The 23,060-nt window shown below is 44.2% G+C and overlaps 1 protein-coding gene across 1 annotated transcript in view; it reads left to right on the forward strand.

Annotated features, from left to right (window-relative positions):
• The window catches only part of crip2 (cysteine-rich protein 2), a 57,079-nt gene that overhangs the window by 16,314 nt on the left and 17,705 nt on the right, over positions 1–23,060 (forward strand). Inside the window, exon 2 of the mRNA XM_046308771.1 lies at positions 20,963–21,057. Coding sequence (XP_046164727.1) covers positions 20,963–21,057 — 95 coding nt within the window. The remainder of the gene's footprint in view (positions 1–20,962; positions 21,058–23,060) is intronic.

Raw genomic sequence — 23,060 nt, forward strand, 5'->3', positions numbered from 1 at the left:
TGGCACCCAATCCCCTATGTATGCACTACTTTTGACCACTGCACATAGGGAAGTAGTGCACTGTATAGGGTGCCATTTGGGACGGACTATGCTGTGCCCTTAAAATGTTGGCTCCCGAGTGGCGCAGTGGTCTAAGGCACTGTACCTCAGTGCTAGAGGCATCACTACAGACACCCTGGTTCAAATCCAAGCTGTATCACAACCGGCCGTGATTGGGAGTCCCATAGGGCGGAGCACAATTCGTCCTGGTTTGGTCGGTGTAGGCCGTCATTGTAAATAAGAATTTGTTCTTAACTGACTTGCCTTGTTAAATAAAGGTTTAATAAAACAGACGGTCGGTGCCTTTCTCAGTTCTTAATAATCAAATGTGTCAGTCACAGACGGGTGCATGGGACTCAAGCAGAAAAATTAGATTATACTCTGTTAATCTCCAAAGGGAAATCTCTTTGGGATACTAACATGCATAGTAGAAAACCAAAATATAGAATAAATACCTTTTACAGTGCACACTGATACTGTCTAAACTCTATGGTTCCTTAGGATATGATCCTTAAATAGAACTGATGTTTAGGCCTAATTTGTTTTTAAAATTATTATTATTATATATCTACACTACCGTTTAAAAGTTTGGGGTTACTTCGAAATGTACTTTTTAAAGAAAAGCAATTTTTTTTGTCCAAGAAAGTAAAAGTGCAATATGTGCTATGTAAGAAAGCTAACGTTTCAGTTCCTTGCTCAGAACATATGAAAGCTGGTGGTTCCTTTTAACATGAGTCTTCAATATTCCCAGGTAAGAAGTTTTAGGTTGTAGTTATTATAGGAATTAAAGGACTATTTCCCTCCATACCATTTGTATTTCATTAACCTTTGACTATTGGCTGTTCTTATAGGCACTTTAGTATTGCCAGTGTAACAGTATAGCTTCCGTCCCACTCCTTGCTCCTCCCTGGGCTCGAACCAGCAACACAGTGACAACAGCCACCATCGAAGCAGCATTACCCATGCAGAGCAAGGGAAACAACCACCCCAAGTCTCAGAGCGAGTGAAGTTTGAAACGCTATTAGCGCGCGCCAACTAGCTAGCCATTTCACTTCGGTTACACCAGCCTCATCTCGGGAGTTGATAGGCTTGAAGTCATAAACAGCGCAATGCTTGACACTCTGGCAAAACGCACAAAAGTGCTGTTTGAATGAATGTTTACGTGCCTGCTTCTGCCTACCACCACTCAGTCAGATATGAATATGAATATATGCCATTTAGCAGACGCTTTTATCCAAAGCGACTTACAGTCATGTGTGCATACATTCTACGTATGGGTGGTCCCGGGAATCGAACCCACTACCCTGGCGTTACAAGCGCCATGCTCTACCAACTGAGCTACTTAGATACTTGTATGCTTGTAGGCTCAGTCAGATTATATGCAATGCAGGACACGCTAGATAATATCTAGTAATATCATCAACCATGTGTAGTTAACTAGTGATTATGATTTATTGTTTTTTATAAGATAAGTTTAATGCTAGCTAGCAACTTACCTTGGCTTACTGCATTCGCGTAACAGGCAGTTAGTCTCCTTGTGGAGTGCAACGAGAGAGAGGCAGGTCGTTATTGCGTTGGACTAGTTAACTGTAAGGTTACAAGTTTGGATCCCCCGAGCTGACATGGTGAAAATCTGTCGTTCTGCCCCTGAATGAGGCAGTTAACCCACCGTTTCTTGGCCGTCATTGAAAATAAGAATGTGTTCTTAACTGACTTGCCTAGTTAAATAAAGGTATAAAAAAAAATTTAATCGGCAAATCGTCGCCCAAAAATATTATGAAAACTTGAAATCGACCCTAATTAATCAGCCATTCCGATTAATCGGTCGACCTCTAGTCTCAGCGTCAGCTGTGAAGAGTCGACTCCGGGATGCTGGCCTTCTAGGCAGAGTTCCTCTGTCCAGTGTCTGTGTTCTTTTGTCCATCTTTATCTTTTCTTTTTATTGGCCAGTCTGAGATATGGCTTTTTCTTTGCAACTCTGCCTAGAAGGCCAGCATCCCGGCGGCAGATAGCCTAGTGATTAGAGCATTGGACTAGTAGCCGAAAGGTTACAAAATCAAATCCCCGAGCTGACAAGTTAAACATTTGTCATTCTGCCCCTGAACAAGGCAGTTAACCCACTGTTCCTAGGCCATCATTGAAAATAAGAATTTGTTCTTAACTGACTTGCCTAAATTAAGGTAAAATCAAATCCCAGAGTCACCTCTTCACTTCTTTAATCAGCACAACAGTTTTCAGCTGTGCTAACATTATTGCAAAAGGATTCTCTAATGATCAATTATCCTTTTATAATGACACATTTGAATTAGCTAACACAACGTACCATTGCTACATAGGAGTGAGGGTTGCTGATAATGGGCCTCTGTACGCCTATGTAGATATTCCATTCAAAATCTGCCATTTCCAGCATTAACAATGTCTACACGGTATTTCTGATCAATTTGATGTTATTTTAATGGACCAAAAAATTGCTTTTCTTTCAAAAAACAAGGACATTTTCTAAGTGAACCCAAACTTTTGAACGGTAGTGTATATTTTTTATATTAAGACATCCAATCTGACTGCAGTGAAGCCGCTCTAATTTGGTTTTGGTCTAGGTGCAGAAAATCATTCATTTACACCCCGCCTACCCCTTTTATCTTCCTTAGCCAATTCAGCTGAACACTACCAACTTGTGTAGTGAACTCACCGCGTCTGAGAGAACCTTTTATTTAAACACTTACTGTGCTCGCTCTGTGACTCTGTGAAGGTGATGTGAATTACAAATAGCATTTGGTTCCACAAGTAAACAGCAGCCAGACCACAGGTGCAAAGTAACTTGCATACAGTACAATAGGCATCTCAAATGGCACCCTATTCCCTAAATAGCACACTACTATTATCCAGAGCCCTATAGGCCCTGATCAAAAGTGGTGCACTATGTAGGAAACAGGGTGCCATTTGGGACACATGCTACATCATTAGTAATCATTAGCAGTAAGTCACACAGTCCTGTACTAGGCATTTCAGCCTAGTACTTCTCTGAGAGCTATGTTGACCTACATGTAGCCTAGACTCTCCAGTTCAGAACACAATGTCCTGGCTGGTTAGTGGTTGCAGATGAGTTGGAGCTGAGGCTGTGTCTTCCATATTTAACCCAACCCCTCGGAATCAAAGAGGAGCGGAGGGCTGCCTTAATCGACATCCACATTATCGGTGCCCGGAGAACAGCGGGTTAACTGCCTTGCTCAGGGGCAGAACGGCAGATTTTTACATTGTCAGCTCGTGGATATGATCCAGCAACCTATCAGTTACTGGCCCAACGCTCCTACCCGCCAGGCTACCTGCCGCCCCGAAAGGTGAACAAGGCAAGGCAGAGAGGCTATGAAAATGGTGCTTTCCTCTTGACCAGTACAGACTAGTGTTGCACGGTACCACAGTAATATCACGGTACCAAAACATCATGATACTTATGATACCAACATCTTCGAATACCGTTGTACCGTTTCATATGATACTACCACATTTTTCAGCCCTACAGATCGAAAGAACCCACTGGCGCCCGTTAGAGAATGTTGATATACTCAGTTTGGTTTATATATTCAGTTGAATTGAAACAACAGCCACTAGTCTCTTGTATGCATGGGTCCACTTCACTATCTACTTTACTTCTATGCCCACATCACGTGGCATCTGTGATCAGCCAGCCCCATCCCCTGCCAGCCCACTCTCACAGCTTCGCTCTGTCCACTCTTCATGTACATCTATTCCTCCAATCAGTGTAAAAAAAAATAGAATTTAGCAGTGATGGCGAGCAGGGATGCAGACAGACCCTGATGAGTCTTCTGTTGTTGTACATGAGTTGTACATTTGTTACATTGGAACAGCACAGGGCAAAGCAAGCCGTGTTGAAACATTGTATCATTTCATCGCCTGTTATAACCAAGATCACAGGCCCAGAATAGACTTTGCAAGTTGTCAGAGAGGGAATATGGAGCACCGTTTCGCGACAGGCATGTTTACAGCTTTACAGCAAAGAAAAGGCTCGTCTCTAGTGGAAGCGGTAAAAACAATATGACCCATATTACCAGAGATGTCTTTTTTTACTTTCTATCGGGATTCGCACACATTTGATATAATTTCACAAACCATGTCGCTGGCCATTTTAAAATAATCCTGTGTCGCAAATTTTTGGTTTGATAACAAACAACATTGTTCAGTCATGTCACCTAGCTAGCTAACAACCTGGTAATGTAACTTGACAGTAGGTTTAGGCTAATTTGATTGGCACAGGAAGAAAGGAAAAGATGTGCTTCAAAGGTAGGATTCATATAGGCCTAATGTAAGCCTAAAGTGTATCACAAATCAATTTCTTTCTGGTGCTCCTTAAATTTTGTTTGTGGCCTAACGTATTAAAAGTTGGGAGCAGTGTTTGTGGGAATCCCTACTGTTAACTAGTGACCGGCGAAGGGGCGTACACGTCGGCTGGCCTGAAGACATTTTTTGGTGTGCACGAACATCACAAAATGTCATCATAATATATGCATCAACTGTTCTAAAATGTTGCGGATGGGAAGCATATTGATTTCTGTGCGTAAAAATGAGCACGGGACCGGAGTGATTTTTTTTTTATCGGGATGGGACAGGAAACCTCCCGGGTTCTAGAACTGTTGCAGGATCAGGATATTTAGGGGAAAAAATGGACAGGACAAGACGGGAAGAATGAATTTTCACTCCCGTGTCAACCTGAATATGATCCTATGTAGTAGCAGCACATCACATAATTTTGAACAAACAAAACACGTAATTGAATCACAGACTTTCGGACTTTCTGTATTGCTAGCAGTGTAGCACTTACCCATCTTGACCCACTAATGAAAGGTCATCCCCATCACCCTCATGATGTGGTAGTTAACAAGGTCAACACTGTTTATGATGTGTCAAGTCCTAAAGGACAACTAGCCTGTTAAAAACAATGGTAACGTTTTACATTAAGGTATAGCCAGTGGGCAGTGTGAGTTCTGATGACAGCTGAACAAAACATATTTTGCTTCTACTGCTGAGAAGCAGACAGAGGTCAGAAAGCGATTGATATGCCTGATACTGTACCTGTCCTGTATAAGCAGCTTAGCTGTGCTTTGAGCTCCTGTGGTGAGCTATGCTCTCCTCTTCAGTCTGTGGTTCCTTTGATCTCCTCTGCATAGTAAATATGGTCTTATCTTTTATCTGGCTGAAATATGTGAAATAACTCTTGTGACGCTATCCCTTACGCTCTGTTAGCAACCTGGTTTAACCCTAGGATGGAGGTGTGCTTGTGTTTAACCCCCTGTTGGCAACCTGGTTTAACCCTAGGATGGAGGTGTGCTTGTGTTAACCTTTTGTTAGTAGCCTGGTTTAACCCTAGGATGGAGGTGTGGTTGTGTTTAACCCTCTGTTGGCAGCCTGGTTTAACCCTAGGATGGAGGTGTGCTTGTGTTAAGTCCTCCTATGTTACCTCATCCTTTTGACTCAGGACGACTACGTCTGGATGAGCCATTTTTGTAACAAAGCAAACCTACAGTTGACAATGTTCACAGTGTGGGTAAAACTTGACTGTAAGGGGCTGTAAGGTGCATGTGAGGCCACAGCAACTGTTCACAGAACTGGTCTATCATAGACACACATCGGTCTTCCGGCGCCGAGAGAGATGGCCGCCTCGCTTCGCGTTCCTAGGAAACTATGCAGTTTTGTTTTTTTACGTGTTATTTCTTACATTAGTACCCCAGGTCATCTTAGGTTTCATTACATACAGTCGAGAAGAACTACTGAATATAAGATCAGCGTCAACTCACCATCAGTACGACCAAGAATATGATTTTCGCGACGCGGATCCTGTGTTCTGCCTTTCAACCAGGACAACGGAATGGATCCCAGTCAGCGACCCCCAAAAAACGACTCAGTGAAAGAGGGAAACGAGGTGGTCTTCTGGTCAGACTCCGGAGACTGCACATCGTGCACCACTCCCTAGCATTCTTCTCGCCAATGTCCAGTCTCTTGACAACAAGGTTGATGAAATCCGAGCAAGGGTAGCATTCCAGAGGGACATCAGAGACTGTAACGTTCTTTGCTTCACGGAAACATGGCTCACTGGAGAGACGCTATCGGAGGCGGTGCAGCCAGCGGGTTTCTCCACGCATCGCGCCGACAGAAACATCTTTCTGGTAAGAAGAGGGGCGGGGGCCTATGCCTTATGGCTAACGAGACGCGGTGTGATCAAAGACACATACAGGAACTCAAATCCTTCTGTTCACCTGATTTAGAATTCCTCACAATCAAATGTAGACCGCATTATCTTCCAAGAGAATTCTCTTCGATTATAATCACAGCCGTATATACTCCCCCCCCCCAAGCAGACCCATCGATGGCTCTGAACAAACTTTATTTGACTCTTTGCAAACTGGAAACCATACATCCTGAGGCTGTATTCATTGTAGCCGAGGCTAATCTGAAAACAAGACTCCCTAAATTGTATCAGCATATTGATTGCGCAACCAGGGCTGGAAAAACCTTGAATCATTGTTACTCTAACTTCCGCGACGCATATAAGGCCCTGCCCCACCCTCCTTTCGGAAAACCTGACCACGACTACATTTTGTTGATCCCTGCCTACAGACAGAAACTAAAACAAGTAGCTCCCCCGCTGAGGTCTGTCCAACGCTGGTCCGACCAAGCTGATTCCACACTCCAAGACTGCTTCCATCACGTAGACTGGGATATGTTTCGTATTGCGTCAGATAACAACATTGACGAATACGCTGATTCAGTGTGCGAGTTCATTAGAACGTGCGTTGAAGATGTTGTTCCCATAGCAACGATTAAAACATTCCCTAACCAGAAACTGTGGATTGATGGCAGCATTCGCGTGAAACTGAAAGCGCGAACCACTGCTTTTAATCAGGGCAAGGTGACTGGTAACATGACCGAATACAAACAGTACAGTTATTCCCTCCGCAAGGCTATCAAACAAGCTAAGCGTCAGTATAGAGACAAAGTAGAATCTCAATTCAACGGCTCAGACACAAGAGGTGTGTGGCAGGGTCTACAGTCAATCACGGACGACAAGAAGAAAACCAGCCCAGTCACGGACCAGGATGTCTTGCTCCCAGGCAGACTAAATAACTTTTTTGCCCGCTTTGAGGACAATACAGTGCCACTGACACGGCCTGCAACGAAAACATGCAGACTCTCCTTCACTGCAGCCGAGGTGAGTAAAACATTTAAACGTGTTAACCCTCGCAAGGCTGCAGGCCCAGACGGCATCCCCAGCCGCGCCCTCAGAGCATGCGCAGACCAGCTGGCCGGTGTGTTTACAGACATATTCAATCAATCCCTATACCAGTCTGCTGTTCCCACATGCTTCAAGAGGGACACCATTGTTCCTGTTCCCAAGAAAGCTAAGGTAACTGAGCTAAACGACTACCGCCCCGTAGCATTCACTTCAGTCATCATGAAGTGCTTTGAGAGACTAGTCAAGGACCATATCACCTCCACCCTACCTGACACCCTAGACCCACTCCAATTAGCTTACCGCCCAAATAGGTCCACAGACGATGCAATCTCAACCACACTGCACACTGCCCTAACCCATCTGGACAAGAGGAATACCTATGTGAAAATGCTGTTCATCGACTACAGCTCGGCATTTAACACCATAGTGCCCTCCAAGCTCGTCATCAAGTTCCAGACCCTGGGTCTCGACCCCACCCTGTGCAACTGGGTACTGGAATTCCTGACGGGCCGCCCCCAGGTGATGGAGGGTAGGCAACAACATCTCCACCCCGCTGATCCTCAACACTGGGGCCCCACAAGGGTGCGTTCTGAGCCCTCTCCTGTACTCCCTGTTCACCCACGACTGCGTGGCCACGCACACCTCCAACTCAATCATCAAGTTTGCGGACGACACAACAGTGGTAGGCTTGATTACCAACAACAACGAGACGGCCTAAAGGGAGGAGGTGAGGGCCCTCGGAGTGTGGTGTCAGGAAAATAACCTCACACTCAACTTCAACAAAACTAAGGAGATGATTGTGGACTTCAGGAAACAGCAGAAGGAACACCCCCCTACCCACATCGATGGAACAGTAGTGGAGAGGGTAGTAAGTTTTAAGTTCCTCGGCGTACACATCACAGACAAACTGAATTGGTCCACCCACACAGACAGCATCGTGAAGAAGGCGCAGCAGCGCCTCTTCAACCTCAGGAGGCTGAAGAAATTTGACTTGTCACCAAAAGCACTCACAAACTTCTACAGATGCACAATCGAGAGCATCCTGTCGGGCTGTATCACCGCCTGGTACGGCAACTGCTCCGCCACAACCGTAAGGCTCTCCAGAGGGTAGTGAAGTCTGCACAACGCATCACCGGGTGCAAACTACCTGCCCTCCAGGACACCTACACCACCCGATGTCACAGGAAGGCCATAAAGATCATCAATGACAACAACTACCCGAGCCACTGCCTGTTCACCCCGCTATCATCCAGAAGGCGAGGTCAGTACAGGTGCATCAAGGCTGGGACAGAAGCTGTTTTTCAGTCTCTCGATCTCAAGGCCATCAGACTGTTAAACAGCCACCACTAACATTGAGTGGCTGCTGCCAGCCACTTTAATAATGGGAATTGATGGGAAATTATGTAAAATATATCACTAGCCACTTTAAACAATGCTACCTAATATAATGTTACATACCCTACATTATTCATCTCATATGCATACGTATATACTGTACTCTATATCATCGACTGCATCCTTATGTAATACATGTATCACTATCCACTTTAACTATGCCACTTTGTTTACATACTCATCTCATATGTATATACTGTACTCGATACCATCTACTGTATCTTGCCTATGCTGCTTTGTACCATCACTCATTCATATATCTTTATGTACATAATCTTTATCTTTATTACACTGTGTATAAGACAGTAGTTTTGGAATTGTTAGTTAGATTACTTGTTGGTTATTACTGCATTGTCGGAACTAGAAGCACAAGCATTTCGCTACACTCGCATTAACATCTGCTAACCATGTGTATGTGACAAATACAATTTGATTTGATTTCACAACCTTCTCTCCCAGGGAACATGGGAGTCATAAGGATGGATCTAATAGAATCAGCATTGAGGAAAATTTGTTTCTGAAAACATGCCAAGCCCGATATGAGATGAGCCATGTGATAGACTATATCTCAAAGGGGAAGTGCTACGCTGCTATCAGTGATACAGATTTAGCAGAAAGTCGATGATGTGCTGCTACTTTGGATCATGTTCAGCAGGGAAGCCATTAGGCCTACTGTGAGCGTTATTCTTTGGACAGTTAAGTTCTCTAGCCTTAGTGGGGTCTCTGTCTGTCTCTGTTTCTGTGTGTGCGTGCGAGCAAGCCCAGGCGCTTATGGTCTGTGAAAACAGGGAGGGTAATTACGCCAGACATTAGCGGTGTGGGGAAATTATAAGAGGGAACTAGTAATTTAACAAGGAGGTCTACAGGGGGAAGGCTTCTAATGGGCAAGTGTCCCAAACGGCTTAATTACAGCAGTTTAATTATCAACAACGAGCCAGAAGCACCCAAACACCATAACTCTCACACGTGACCCACACACAAACACAGCACACACACATTCAATGGTTTTTCTTTATTGTACTATTTTCTACATTGTAGAATAATAAACTAAATAACACATATCATGTAGTAACCAAAACAGTGTTCAAATCACAATATATTTTAGATTCTTCAAATGGCCACCCTTTACCTTGATGACAGCTTTGCAAACTCTTGGCATTCTCACCACCAGCTTCACCTGAAATGCTTTTCCAACCATCTTGAAGGAGTTCCCACATATGCCGAGCACTTGTTGGCTGCTTTTCCTTCACTCTGCGGTCCGACTCATCCCAAACCATCTCAATTTGGTTAAGGTCAGGAGATTGTGGAGGCCAGGTCATCTGATAGAGCACTCCATCACTCTCCTTTTTGGTAAAATAACCCTGTCCTGTTGAAAAACAAATTATAGTTCCACTAAGCCCAAACCAGATGGGATGGCGTATCGCTGCAGAAGGGTGTGGTAGCCATGCTGGTTAAGTGTGCCTTGAATTTTTTTTAAATTAGACAGTGTCACCAGCAAAGCACCATCACACCTCCTCCTCCATGCTGCACGGTGGGAAATACACATGCAGAGATCATCCGTGTCTCACAAAGACGGTGGTCGGAACCAAAAATCTCAAATTTAGACACGAGGCCACATTTCCACCGGTCTAATGTCCATTACTCGTGTATCTTGGCCCAAGCAAGTCTCTTCTTTTTATTGGTGTCCTTTAGTAGTGGTTTTTTTTGCAGCAATTCAACCATGAAGGCCTGATTTACGCAGTATCCTCTGATCAGTTGATGTTGAGATGTGTCTGTTACTTAAACTCTGTGAAGCATTTATTTGGGCTGCAATTTCTGAGGCTGGTAACTCTAATGAACTTCTCATCTGCAGCAGAGGTAACTCTGGGTCTATTTCTGTGGCGGTCCTCATGAGAGCCAGTTTCATCATAGCGCTTGATGGTTTTTGCGCCTGCACTTGAAGAAACTGTCAAAATTCTTGACATTTTTCGTATTGACTGACCTTCATGTTTTAAAGTAATGATAGACTATCGTTTCTCTTTGCTTATTTGAGCTGTTCTTGCCATAATATGGACATGGTCTTTTACCAAATAGGCCTATCCTCTGTATACACCCCATACCTTTTCACAACACAACTGATTAGCTCAAACGCATTAAGAAGGAAAGAAATTCCACAAATTAACTTTTAAGAAGGCACACCTGTTAATTGAAATGCATTCCAGGTGACTACCTCTTGAAGCTGGTGGAGAGAATGCCAAGAGTGTGCAAAGCTGTCATCAAGGCAAAGGGTGGCTATTTGAAGAATCTCAAATATAAAATATATTTTGATTGAACACTTTTTTTGGTTACTACATGATTCCATGTGTGTTATTTCATAGTTTTGATGTCTTCACTATTATTGTACAATGTAGAAAATAGTACAAAATAAAGAAACACCCTTGAATGAGTAGGTGTTCTAAAACTTTTGACCGGTGGTGTATGCAATACGCATGCTGCACCCACACATCTCTGTGGCTGTTAAACAAAGTCTGAGAAGTCATCGCAGACAAATAATCACTAGACTACTCCGCCTTGGACAACACTGACACAACTACCACCATGCAACAGTACTGCCACAGTACTGCCACAGCTACCTCGTATATAGACCTCTTATCATACTATAACTGAAAATTGTACTGAAATCCACTCAGAAGGAAGACAACATAATGACTTCTGCCCTCACATATCTGATAGTGTTTACCTCACACAACTATTACCATTTAACGACTGAGTAGATAGAAGCAATCTATGAATGATTGTATGAGTGGATGTGTGTGTATGTGTTGCAATTTAGGTGTCATTTATGTAGGCCTACAGTAGCTGCCTTATATTGATAAAGCCTAACATAGGGCCCTTTACATGGTTTGCCTGATTCCATTTCGTTTTTTCTCAAATACTGTTTTCTCCGTTTCATTTTTCCATGTTCCCGATAAAAAAAATGATGATAATGGTTTTTGCTCTCAAAATTACACTTTTTAAATATAAAAGCATGTTCTAAGTCCACAACAATGCTTAAACCACATCAGGAGACTTTTGAGGTCTGGGAAAAATAGAAGAAATGTGGCTTTTGAGGTGTAGTTAGGCTACCCTTTAATCCAAGTGCGCACCAGCAAGAGACCATTGTTTGGTTAGCGATGTTTTTGTGGTGCTCATGTGATTGCATAGTTTGCAAAGCAAATGGCTACTGAATTGATGCATATAATCATGATATCATTCTGTCAGGTAGGCACAGGTTACTTTGTAGTTCACATTTAATTGAGAAGGTTTATGGGAAAGCTTGTCATTAGAAGGTTGTCATTAGCATCATCGCTAACGGCTGTACAAAGTGTAGACATGCGCCTGCATCACATACAGGTGCATTCCTGTGCCGTTTCTGGAAGTTTGCGGGAAAACATGAACCACTGATGCATTTTGTTCATGTTTTATGATTAACTCGGGCAAATTAATGCGTTTTCTAATACGTTCAATAGTTGATGTCCTAATTTCAATACATTTTTGAATATTGTTAAATTCCGTTTTAATGTCTGGATTCCGTGACTTTGTTCGGGTTCTCCACAACGTGGATTTGATAGGGTCCTACTAATATTCCTGTCAGACGTTATTAACCTCTAACATAGACTTCAATATACTTGAAATACAGTCAGATTTGGGGTTAAATCTATTTAAATTCAGTCAATTCCAGAAGTAAACTGACATTTCTATTTCAATTCAAATTTTCCTCATTAAAAAGCAATTGAATTGGAATTGACCCCAACCCTGAATACAGTATATAAATTGTGTGTTTTTCATTGAATGTAAAGTATTTACATGTGTACTGTAGGTTAAATATTTCAAAATTACGGTTGGTTGGTTGGACTAATTTCTACATCAGCTGTAATGTGGACCCATCTGTTCTTCAGCCCTTCAACACTGTAAGCCCCCCCTCTCTCCTCCATTTCCCTTTCCTGTCCCATCCCCCCATCCATCCCTTCTCCTCTCCCCTATCCACTCCAGCTGAGTACACACAGGCATTTGTAGTCTACTCCGTTGTAACTATTGCAACGCTCCTTTGATAATGGCATGTCCAATTAACCAACATGCACCTGACTCTTGAGGGCTGAGGGGCCTATAGGGGCAGTGATAACAGAGAGATATAGTTTGTTTGTGTGTGAGACAGAGACAAAGGGCACAAACATACAGCAAAACAAACAACCATCCTCCCACATCCTCCCCTCTCCAGCAGCAGACAGGAAGGAACAACATTCAGCCTGTGTTCCCCCTCTGCATCCTCTCTCCATTCTGCTCTTTTTCAATTGAATACACACAACACCCCAAGGCCAAATGGCCTTTGCTGTGGTTAAGACAATGGCTATTCAACATTCACACAATCCCATGGCAAAGGTTGGCATTCTACATCTACATCCACTACCATCATTCATCGGACCCTGGCTTTGAATGTGGTTTGATTTGTGAGGTACCAGTTACATTCAACACTAGGGTTAAAGTCACTCTCAGACACTTGGTTTCTTGTTGCACATACATTAGAATATATTTTCAGCATCCAGCTCTTTAAAATCTGAATTCCAAATCTACCCTAGGACCACAGACATTATGGTGATACTGTAGCTGTCTATCTTTATTTAATGCTTTCTGATTGGCTGGGTGGACATGTGGTATATACAGCAGTTGGCTTCCACCCCTCTAATCTTCTCAGATCTACAGAAGTGGCTAGAGAGTAAAGGGTTGATTTGGCATTCAGCATTGGATGTGTCCCTCTGTGGGGTGTGATTGGTACAGCCTCTGGGACACATGTGTTTGGGTCAGCTCCTGCTCCCTCAGGCTGGCTGATGCAACACCAGTGAAACTATAGCCCAACTTCCCTTCAATTCCCTGGCTCTGGAGGTCGTCTGTCGCCTCAGTCAAGGCGAGGTTTCCTCTCTCGCTCTCTCCCGCTCTCTCTCTTCGTCCGTCTTTATCCTTGTCAGCGTCCCTCCCTGAATTTAACAACCTTGTGAATTGGGCTTGCTGACGTAAATGTTCTCTCCAGGCTGCAGCCTGGAGCAAAGTGGATAAGTTAAAATACTGGCATCCCGTCTGTCTGTATTAGTGTTGTCACAATACCAACATTTTACTAACAATACAATACCAGGTCAAGTATCACAGTGGGAAAAAAATCTGTGATCTAGAGTCCTGTTCGCCCCGTCCCCCGGACACTTGTTTCCATTTTCTAAATGTTCTGCTCACGTGCTACAGAAATGTCTGTCACTGAAATTCACGGGGCCAGACGGATTACCAGGAAGGTGTAAGATTACCAGGAAGCATGCGCGGACCAACTGGCAAGTATCATCACTGACATTTTCAACCTCTCCCTGACCGAGTCTGTAATACCTACATGTTTCAAGCAGACCACCATAGTCCCTGTGCCCAAGAAAGCGAAGGTAACCGGCCTGAATGACTACAGACCCGTAGCTCTCATGTCTGTAGACATGAAGTGCTTTGAAAAGCTGGTCATGGCTCACATAAAACCATCATCCCGGAAACCCTAGACCCACTCTAATTCGAATACCGCCCCAACAGATCCATGAATGATGCAATCTCAATCACACTCCACACTGACCTTTCCTACCTGGACAAAAGGCACACCTATGTGAGAATGCTGTTCATTGACTACAGCTCAGCGTTAAACACCATAGTGCCCACAAAGATCATCACTAAGCTAAGGACCCTGGGACTAAACACCTCCTTCAGCAACTGAATCCTGGACTTCCTGACGGGCCGCCCCCAAGTGGTAAGGTTAGGCAACAACACATCTGCCACGCTGATCCTCAACACCGTGGCCCCTCAGGGGTGCGTGCTTAGTCCCCTCCTGTACGCCCTGTTCACCCACAACACCATTATTAAGTTTGCTGACGACACAACAGTGGTAGGCCTGACCACTGACAACTATGTGACAGCCTATAGGGAGGAGATCAGAGACAACAACCTCTCCCTCAACGTGAGCATGACAAAGGAGCTGATTGTGCACTACAGGAAAATGAGGGCAGAGCACGCCCCCATTCACATCGACAGGCTGTAGTGGAGCGTATCGAGAGTTTCAAGTTTCTTGGTGTCCACATCATCAAAAGACTATCATGGTCCAAACATACCAAAGACGCCTTTTTTTCCCTCGGGAGACTGAAAAGATTTGGCATGGGTCCCAAGATCATCAAAAAGTTCTACAGATACACCATCGTGAGCATCCAGACCGGTTGCATCACCGTCTGGTATGGCAACTGCTTGGCATCCGACTGTAAGGCGCTACAGAGGGTAGTGCGTACAGCTCAGTACATCACTGCTTCCTGCCATCCAGGACCTATATACTAAGCGGTGTCAGAAATTGTCAAAGACTCCAGTCACGCAAGTCATAGAATGTTCTCTCTGCTACCGCACGGCAAGCGGTACTGGAGCGCAAAGTCTAGATCTAAAAGGCTCCTTAAAGGCTTTTACCCCTAAGCCATAAGACTGCTGAACAGTTAATCAAATGACCACCCGGACTATTTGCATTGACACCCCCCCCCCTTATTTTCTTGTGTAATTTAATGTTTATTTTGTTTTTTTACTTTAGTTTATTTTGGAAATATTTTCTTAACTCTATTTTAATTAAACTGCATTGTTGGGATTGTAAGTAAGCATTTCACAGTAAGGTCTACACCTGTTGTGACAAATACAATTTGATTTGGCTGGAGGAATGGGAGGAAGGAATATACACTGCTCAAAAAAATAAAGGGAACACTAAAATAACACATCATAGATCTGAATGAATGAAATATTCTTATTAAATACTTTTTTCTTTACATAGTTGAATGTGCTGACAACAATCACACAAAAATTATCAATGGAAATCCAAATTTACCAACCCATGGGGGTCTGGAAATTAAAGTGGAATACCACACTACAGGCCGATCCAACTTTGATGTAATGTCCTTAAAACAAGTCAAACTGAGGCTCAGTATTGTGTGTGGCCTCCACGTGCCTGTATGACCTCCCTACAACGCCTGGGTATACTCCTGATGAGGTGGCGGATGGTCTCCTGAGGGATCTCCTCCCAGACCTGGACTAAAGCATCCGCCAACTCCTGGACAGTTTGTGGTGCAACGTGGCGTTGGTGGATGGAGCGAGACATGATGTCCCAGATGTGCTCAATTGGATTCAGGTCTGGGGAACGGGCGGGCCAGTCCATAGCATCAATGCCTTCCTCTTGCAGGAACTGCTGACACACTCCAGCCACATGAGGTCTAGCATTGTCTTGCATTAGGAGGAACCCAGGGCCAACTGCACCAGTATATGGTCTCACAAGGGGTCTGAGGATCTCATCTCGGTACATAATGGCAGTCAGGCGACCTCTGGCGAGCACATGGAGGGCTGTGCGGCCCCCCAAAGAAATGCCACCCCACACCATGACTGACCTACTGCCAAACCAGTCATGCTGGAGGATGTTGCAAGCAGCAGAACGTTCTCTACGGCGTCTCCAAACTCTGTCACGTCTGTCACATGTGCTCAGTGTGAACCTGCTTTCATCTGTGAAGAGCACAGGGCTCTTTACAGAATTTGCCAATCTTGGTGTTCTCTGGCAAATGACAAACGTCCTGCACGGTATAGAGGCGGAGGTAGCGGTGCTGCTGCTGGGTTGTTGCCCTCCTACGGCCTCCTCCACGTCTCCTGATGTACTGGCCTGTCTCCTGGTAGCGCCTCCATGCTCTGGAAACTACGCTGACAGACACAGCAAACCTTCTTGCCACAGCTCGCATTGATGAGCCATCCTGGATGAGCTGCACTACTTGAGCCACTTGTGTGGGTTATAGACTCCGTCTCATGCTAACACTGGAGTGAAAGCATCGCCAGCATTCAAAAGTGACCAAAACATCAGCCAGGAAGCATAGGAACTGACAAGTGGTCTGTGGTCCCCACCTGCAGAACCACTCCTTTATTGGGGGTGTCTTGCTAATTGCCTATAATTTCCACCTGTTGTCTATTCCATTTGCACAGCAGCATGTGAAATGTATTGTCAATCAGTGTTGCTTCCTAAGTGGACAGTTTGACATTTTAGTTAGATGTAAAATTACGTGACTAAGATCTCTGCAAAAATGTAAACTCAAGAAATCTGTCATTAATTTTAGCTGAATTAATGAATTCTGACTATTTTGAAGTGTATACAAGCTACGGCATCTTAAGATGGACAAACAGTACTGTTGCTGCTTTTTCTCATTTTTCAAGCGAAGATATGTAAAGGGAGTACGCGAGCACACTCGTTCGGTTCGGCTAGGCGATGCATGCGGAAGCCTTTAGCTGCTTTTCTGTCTGACCCCACTCAGCTGCAGCATCGTATTAGAGGAATCTAGGGGTGTACCGATGTCGGCATACTCATATTCGTAATCGTATCCATTTTATCACACTTGATACTCAATCGGATTTACTCATGATCAGAAAACCCGGAGGTGTGCTTTAAATGCCGGTAAAGACTATTTCTCAAGTGTGCAGGACACATGGCTTTCGACCTTCGTCTCTCCCGAGCCCGTACGGGAGTTGTAGCGATGATACAAGATGGTAGCTACTAACAATTGGATACTACGAAATTGGGGAGAGAAAAGGGGGTAAAATGACTAGCTACGGATTCTGATTCATACACAATGTTTGGAGAAGGGCAGACTTGTGCCTTGAGATGAGTGACTGTGAGTGAGTGAAACAGCCATGCATGTGTCTGTCTGTGGAAGTGAGAGCAGAGGAAGAGTGGCTTGTTCTAATCTAATCGCTGCAGCAAGCTCAACCGATACCCCGCCCGTTTCAATACAGACAGACGAACTAGGCAATGGCTGTTTAGAGCTTCACACTGTTTGAGTGAAAGAGAAGCATGCTGGCAGCTGATTTGATTTTCTTTTACTGATGTCGTATTCGGAAAATTCTCCATATCCGTTATGATACTCGTTTTGTCCGAGTACTCGGCACACCAAGACTCTTCTCAGGCAAGCCTGGTTGTAGGTTGATAATGTTTGCGTTGCATCAGGGACAATATTAGCATTTTACCCTAACCCTTTTCCTAACCTTAACCTAATTATCCTAACCTCCCACGTTAATTATCCTAACCTGCTTCGAAAAGTCACTTCTGCTAGTCAAAATCGGCAGATTTGCCCTGAGAACAGTCTTGGTTTCCACTAATGCGATACAGCTGCTTTGTGTGTGAGTAGCCATAGCAACTGCTCCATTTGGCTGCTGCTCAACGCTCATGAGACAGTTGCCTATACACAGCAGATAACAACCACATTAAGAGAGTGAACCGAAGAAAGGGGAGGGGGGAAATGGCTATTTATTTTGTAAAGAATTTAATAAGGTAACTATATTAGGCCTACACAGTTTTTTTGTATGAAATGCTCCACACATTACATATTTATAACCCCCCCACCCCTTCCCCCCCTCAAAGTAAGCTCATAACTATTCCTGTACTGCCCAATCCTGTAAACTGTCTATCCTGTCCTGTCCAGACCTTGACAATAGAACTTCACGGAATCCCGCAGGAATGAGAGTCAGCCTTTACTGGGTGTTATTATTCAGAGTTACAGTTATATTCAAATATATTATAGGGCCCTATAGTTTTTGCGAAAAACTAAATGCAATCAGGTGAAAAAAAGAACCAATTTTTTATAGGGACAAAATATTGGCACCCTTGCACTTTTCTTAAATAATTCCCTATTTCTTCTCAAATAAGTTCAAATTGAAAAAAACATTTGGTCCCCAGACCTTATTGGATTTTTGACATTGCAAAACCAATTAGAATTTTGTTGACATAAGTTTAAACAATTTGTTTAGAAAATAAATACAAGGCATGGACAAAACTATTGTCACCCGGAGCTAGTACTTGGTTGCACAGCCTTTGGCCAAGATAACTTCAGACAAACTCTTATTGTAGCCATCAATGTGCTTGCTGCATCTTTCTACTCGCTGGCCACTCCAGAACAGTCCAGTGTTTCTTCTTGAACAATTCCTAGTTGTTTTTTGATGTGTTTGGGATTGTTATCCTGCTGGAAGACCCACAACCTTCATTGGAGACCTGGTGTTTGGATACTTGGTTGAACATCAGTCCCCAAAACACCTCATCTGCTGATTTCAGGATGGCTTGCACACGTGCAAGGTCCCCAGTGCCAGAGGCAGCAAAGAAATGCCACAGCATTCAAGGAACATAACACCCTCACTAAATATGGGGGAGGTTGGATAATGCTGTGGGGTTGCTTTGCTGCCTCTGAAACTGGGGGGATTGAATGTGTGTAAGACATCATGAAATCAACTGATTATCAAGGTGTTATGGAGTGCAATGTTCAACCCAATGTCTCTTTTGAAGGTTATGGGTCTTCCAGCAAGACAACAACCCCAAACACATCAAAAGCACCCAGGAATGGTTCAAGAAGAAACACTGGACTGTTCTGGAGTCGCCAACGAAGAGTCCAGATGTGAATCGCATCCAGAACCAATGGCAAGATCAGAATCATAATAATAAATAACCCCTTTTAGCAGACGCTTTATCCAAATTGACTGTCATGTATGCATTCATTTTATGTATGGGTGGTGCCGGGAATCGAACCCACTACTGTGGCTTTACACGCGCCATGCTCTACCAACTGAGCTACAAAGGACCAAAACAGTAGTTAGTGGAGGGTACCCCTCAAACATCGATGAATTAGAGCAGTTTGATGCTGAAAAGTGGGCAAAATTCAAGCTCATTGGTGGCTCCAAGAAGCGATTGTTGGCAGTTATCTTGGTCAAAGGCAAGGGTGCCAATATTGTATGTTCTCTAGCCATAGTGGGAAAGGTTCACACTGTGTGTGTTTGTGCCTCCAGTCTCCCAGGCTGGATAATGGTATGCGTGTGTGTGGTATCTTATAGGGGGAGTGGTTAGCTGGAGGATAGCCAGCGGATAGACAGCCGGACCATCCCCCTACACTGTAACACACACACACTATAACTCACACACTCATAACGCAGACACCCCTTTTAACAACTTCTCTCATCTTACAATAATAACATCCATTTAAACTGAAGAGCTGTTTATTTGTTCAGTTTATCACCTAACCCTCATACAATGACAGTGGGCTGGCATACCCTTCTGTCCCTCTGCACACACAACATGCACACACACAAACACACAATGACAGCTCCTGTCCCTCCTATCCCACTCATAAATTATCTTTGGACACTATCACTGTTTGATCAGAAATCATTGATTTAGAGGCTAATCTGTGATTTGGGGGAATTTCCCCTGACCCCTGTAACTATTATCACTGGTGATATGTTCAGGTTAGGCTGTGTTATGTTGTGTTTGTGGGAGTTCCAACTGTAGTTACTGTCTACATCCTCCTTTTGTTTTAGTGCAGTTGACAGTGAAACTGTCTTGGAGACAAAATGAACAGCCTCATCAGAAGTCAGTCGCTGAGCTGAGGGGGATCTGAAACAATCCTTCTGAAACAATCCTGCTCACTCCAGGTGGAGAAGCGAGGGAGGGAGAAATGGGGCGATAAGGGAGGTGTACTGTAGGAAGCGGCCTGACGTCCGGCTGATTGTGGCCTGCCATGATTAGAGAAGGTTTTTCCTGTAGTGAAGTTAGCTGGCCCTGTAGGCCTCTTCTGGACCATTGTCTGGGGGGAGGGAGGTGGGTATAATTGGAAACTTGGCTATAATTAGGACCACTCCTGTCTGGGGAAGTGTCTGGTCTGGTCTGGGAGAGAGACTAAGACTGGTGAAAGGGGATAGTAGAAACAGGGTGGATGAGGAGGAGTGGGGTTGGGGGGGGCAGATCAGAGAGGGGGATGAGGGGGGGGGGGGGATATAGAGAGAGAGGAAGGGGGAGGAGAGGAGGGATATTAAGGGATCTGGGCTAGCTGTTGACACCCTGCTCTCCAGCTGTACTCGGCCTCATGCATATGCCGTCTGTCTGTGTGGTGATGACATTATTACAGCAGCGTCCTGTATAGTGCACTAGCACCCTCAGACATTATCCTAATGCTCCTTTCTCTGAGCTCTGAGGAGGCAAGAGAGGAATCAGTGGAGTGAACAGAGAATCATTCTACTGTAAAGCAATGACCTATATTCTCTAAGGAAATTAAAGTTACAGCCTTCTGAGAGATAAGGATGTGTAGTCATTGAAATCAGTGAAATGCCTCATTATTTAAGCGTATTTACACTCATGGCGTCTTCTCGTCCTCGCTCGCTCTCGCTCTCCTCTCACGCTCTATCTCCTTTCTCTCATCTCTCTCTCTCTAGCTGAGAAGGTGTCATCTCTGGGGAAGGACTGGCATAAGTTCTGTCTGAAGTGTGGCCGCTGTAACAAAACCCTGAACGCAGGGGGACATGCTGAGGTGAGCGATAATCAATGATGTCTATGGGTCTATAGGCTCACAGGCATAGGATCAAACCCTATAGGTCCACGAGGTATAACCTAATCGGGAAAACCACGTTTTATATTGACTGATTGACACACACAGACACTCACACACTCAATTCAATTCAATTCAAGGGCTTTATTGGCATGGGAAACGTGTTAACATTGCCAAAGCAAGTGAGGTAGACAACATACACTCACTCACACTACATCCAGATACGGTGGAAGTCAGAGGTTTACGTACGCCTTAGCTAAATACATTTAAACTCAGTTTTTCACAATTCCTGACATTTAATCCTAGTAATAATTCCCTGTTTTAGGTCAGGTAGTATCACCACTTTATTTTGTGTAATGTCAGAATAATAGTAGAGAGAATTATTTATTTCAGCTTTTATTCAATACACCACATTCCCAGTGGGTCACAAGTTTACATACATTCAATTAGTATTTGGTAGCAGGTAGCCTTCCACAAGCTTCCCACAATAGGTTGGGTGAATTTTGGCCCATTCCTCCTGACAGAGCTGGTGTAACTGAGTCAGGTCTGTAGACCTTGTTCGCACATGCTTTTTCAGTTCTGCCCACAAATCTTCTATAGGATTGAGGTCAGGTATTTGTGATGGCCACTCCAATACCTTGACTTTGTTGTCCTTAAAGCCATTGTGCCACAACTTTGGAAGTATGCTTGGAGTCATTGTCCATTTGGAAGACCCATTTTACAACCACGCTTTAACTTCCTGACTGATGTCTTGAGATGTTGCTTCAATATGTCCACATCATTTTCCATCCTCATGATGCCATCTATTTTGTGAAGTGCACTAGTCTCTCCTGCAGCAAAGAGCCCCTACAACATGATGTTGCCACCCACGTGATTCACAGTTGGGATGGTGTCCTCAGCTTGCAAGCCTCCCCCTTTTTCCTCCAAACATAACGATGGTCATTATGGCCAAACAGTTCTATTTTTGTTTCATCAGACCAGAGGATATTTCTCCAAATAGTACTATTTTTGTTCCCATGTGCAGTTGCAAACCGTAGTCTGGCTTTTTTATGGCGGTTTTGGAGCAGTGGCTTCTACCTTGCTGTGTGGCCTTTCAGGTTATATCTACCACACGGAACCCCACTAATCCTACCGACGGAAACGCACGAGGTGGCTAATAACAGACCTCCATCCTATGCTAGCTTGCTACCGATGGCCCAGCTAGCTGTCTAAATCGCCGTGACCCCAACCAACCTAACTACTCACTGGACCCTTTTGATCACTCGACTAAGCATGCCTCTCCTTAATGTCAATATGCCTTGTCCATTGCTGTTCTGGTTAGTGTTTATTGGCTTATTTCACTGTAGAGCCTCTAGTCCTGCTCACTATACCTTATCCAACCTATTAGTTCCACCACCCACACATGTGATGACATCTCCTGGTTTCAATTATGTTTCTAGAGACAATATCTCTCTCATCATCACTCAATACCTAGGTTTACCTCCACTGTATTCACATCCTACCATACCTTTGTCTGTACATTATACCTTGATGCTATTTTATCGCCCCCAGAAACCCCCTTTTACTCTCTGTTCCAGATGTTCTAGACAACCAATTCTTATTGCTTTTAGCCGTACCCTTATCCTATTCCTCCTCTGTTCCTCTGGCAATGTAGAGGTGAATCCAGGCCCTGCAGTGCCTAGCTCCACTCCTATTCCCCAGGTGCTCTCTTTTGATGACTTCTGTAACCGTAATAGCCTTGGTTTCATGCATGTTAACATTAGAAGCCTCCTCCCTAAGTTTATTCTATTCACTGCTTTAGCACACTCTGTCAACCCGGATGTTCTAGCTGTGTCTGAATCCTGGCTTAGGAAGACCACCAAAAATTGTGACATTTTCATCCCAAATGACAACCTTTTCAGACAAGATAGAACTACCAAAGGGGGCGGTGTTGCAATCTACTGCAAAGATAGCCTGCAGAGTTCTGTCCTACTATCCAGGTCTGT

This window comes from Oncorhynchus gorbuscha, linkage group LG17, assembly GCF_021184085.1.
Source record: "Oncorhynchus gorbuscha isolate QuinsamMale2020 ecotype Even-year linkage group LG17, OgorEven_v1.0, whole genome shotgun sequence".
NCBI lineage: Eukaryota > Metazoa > Chordata > Actinopteri > Salmoniformes > Salmonidae > Oncorhynchus > Oncorhynchus gorbuscha.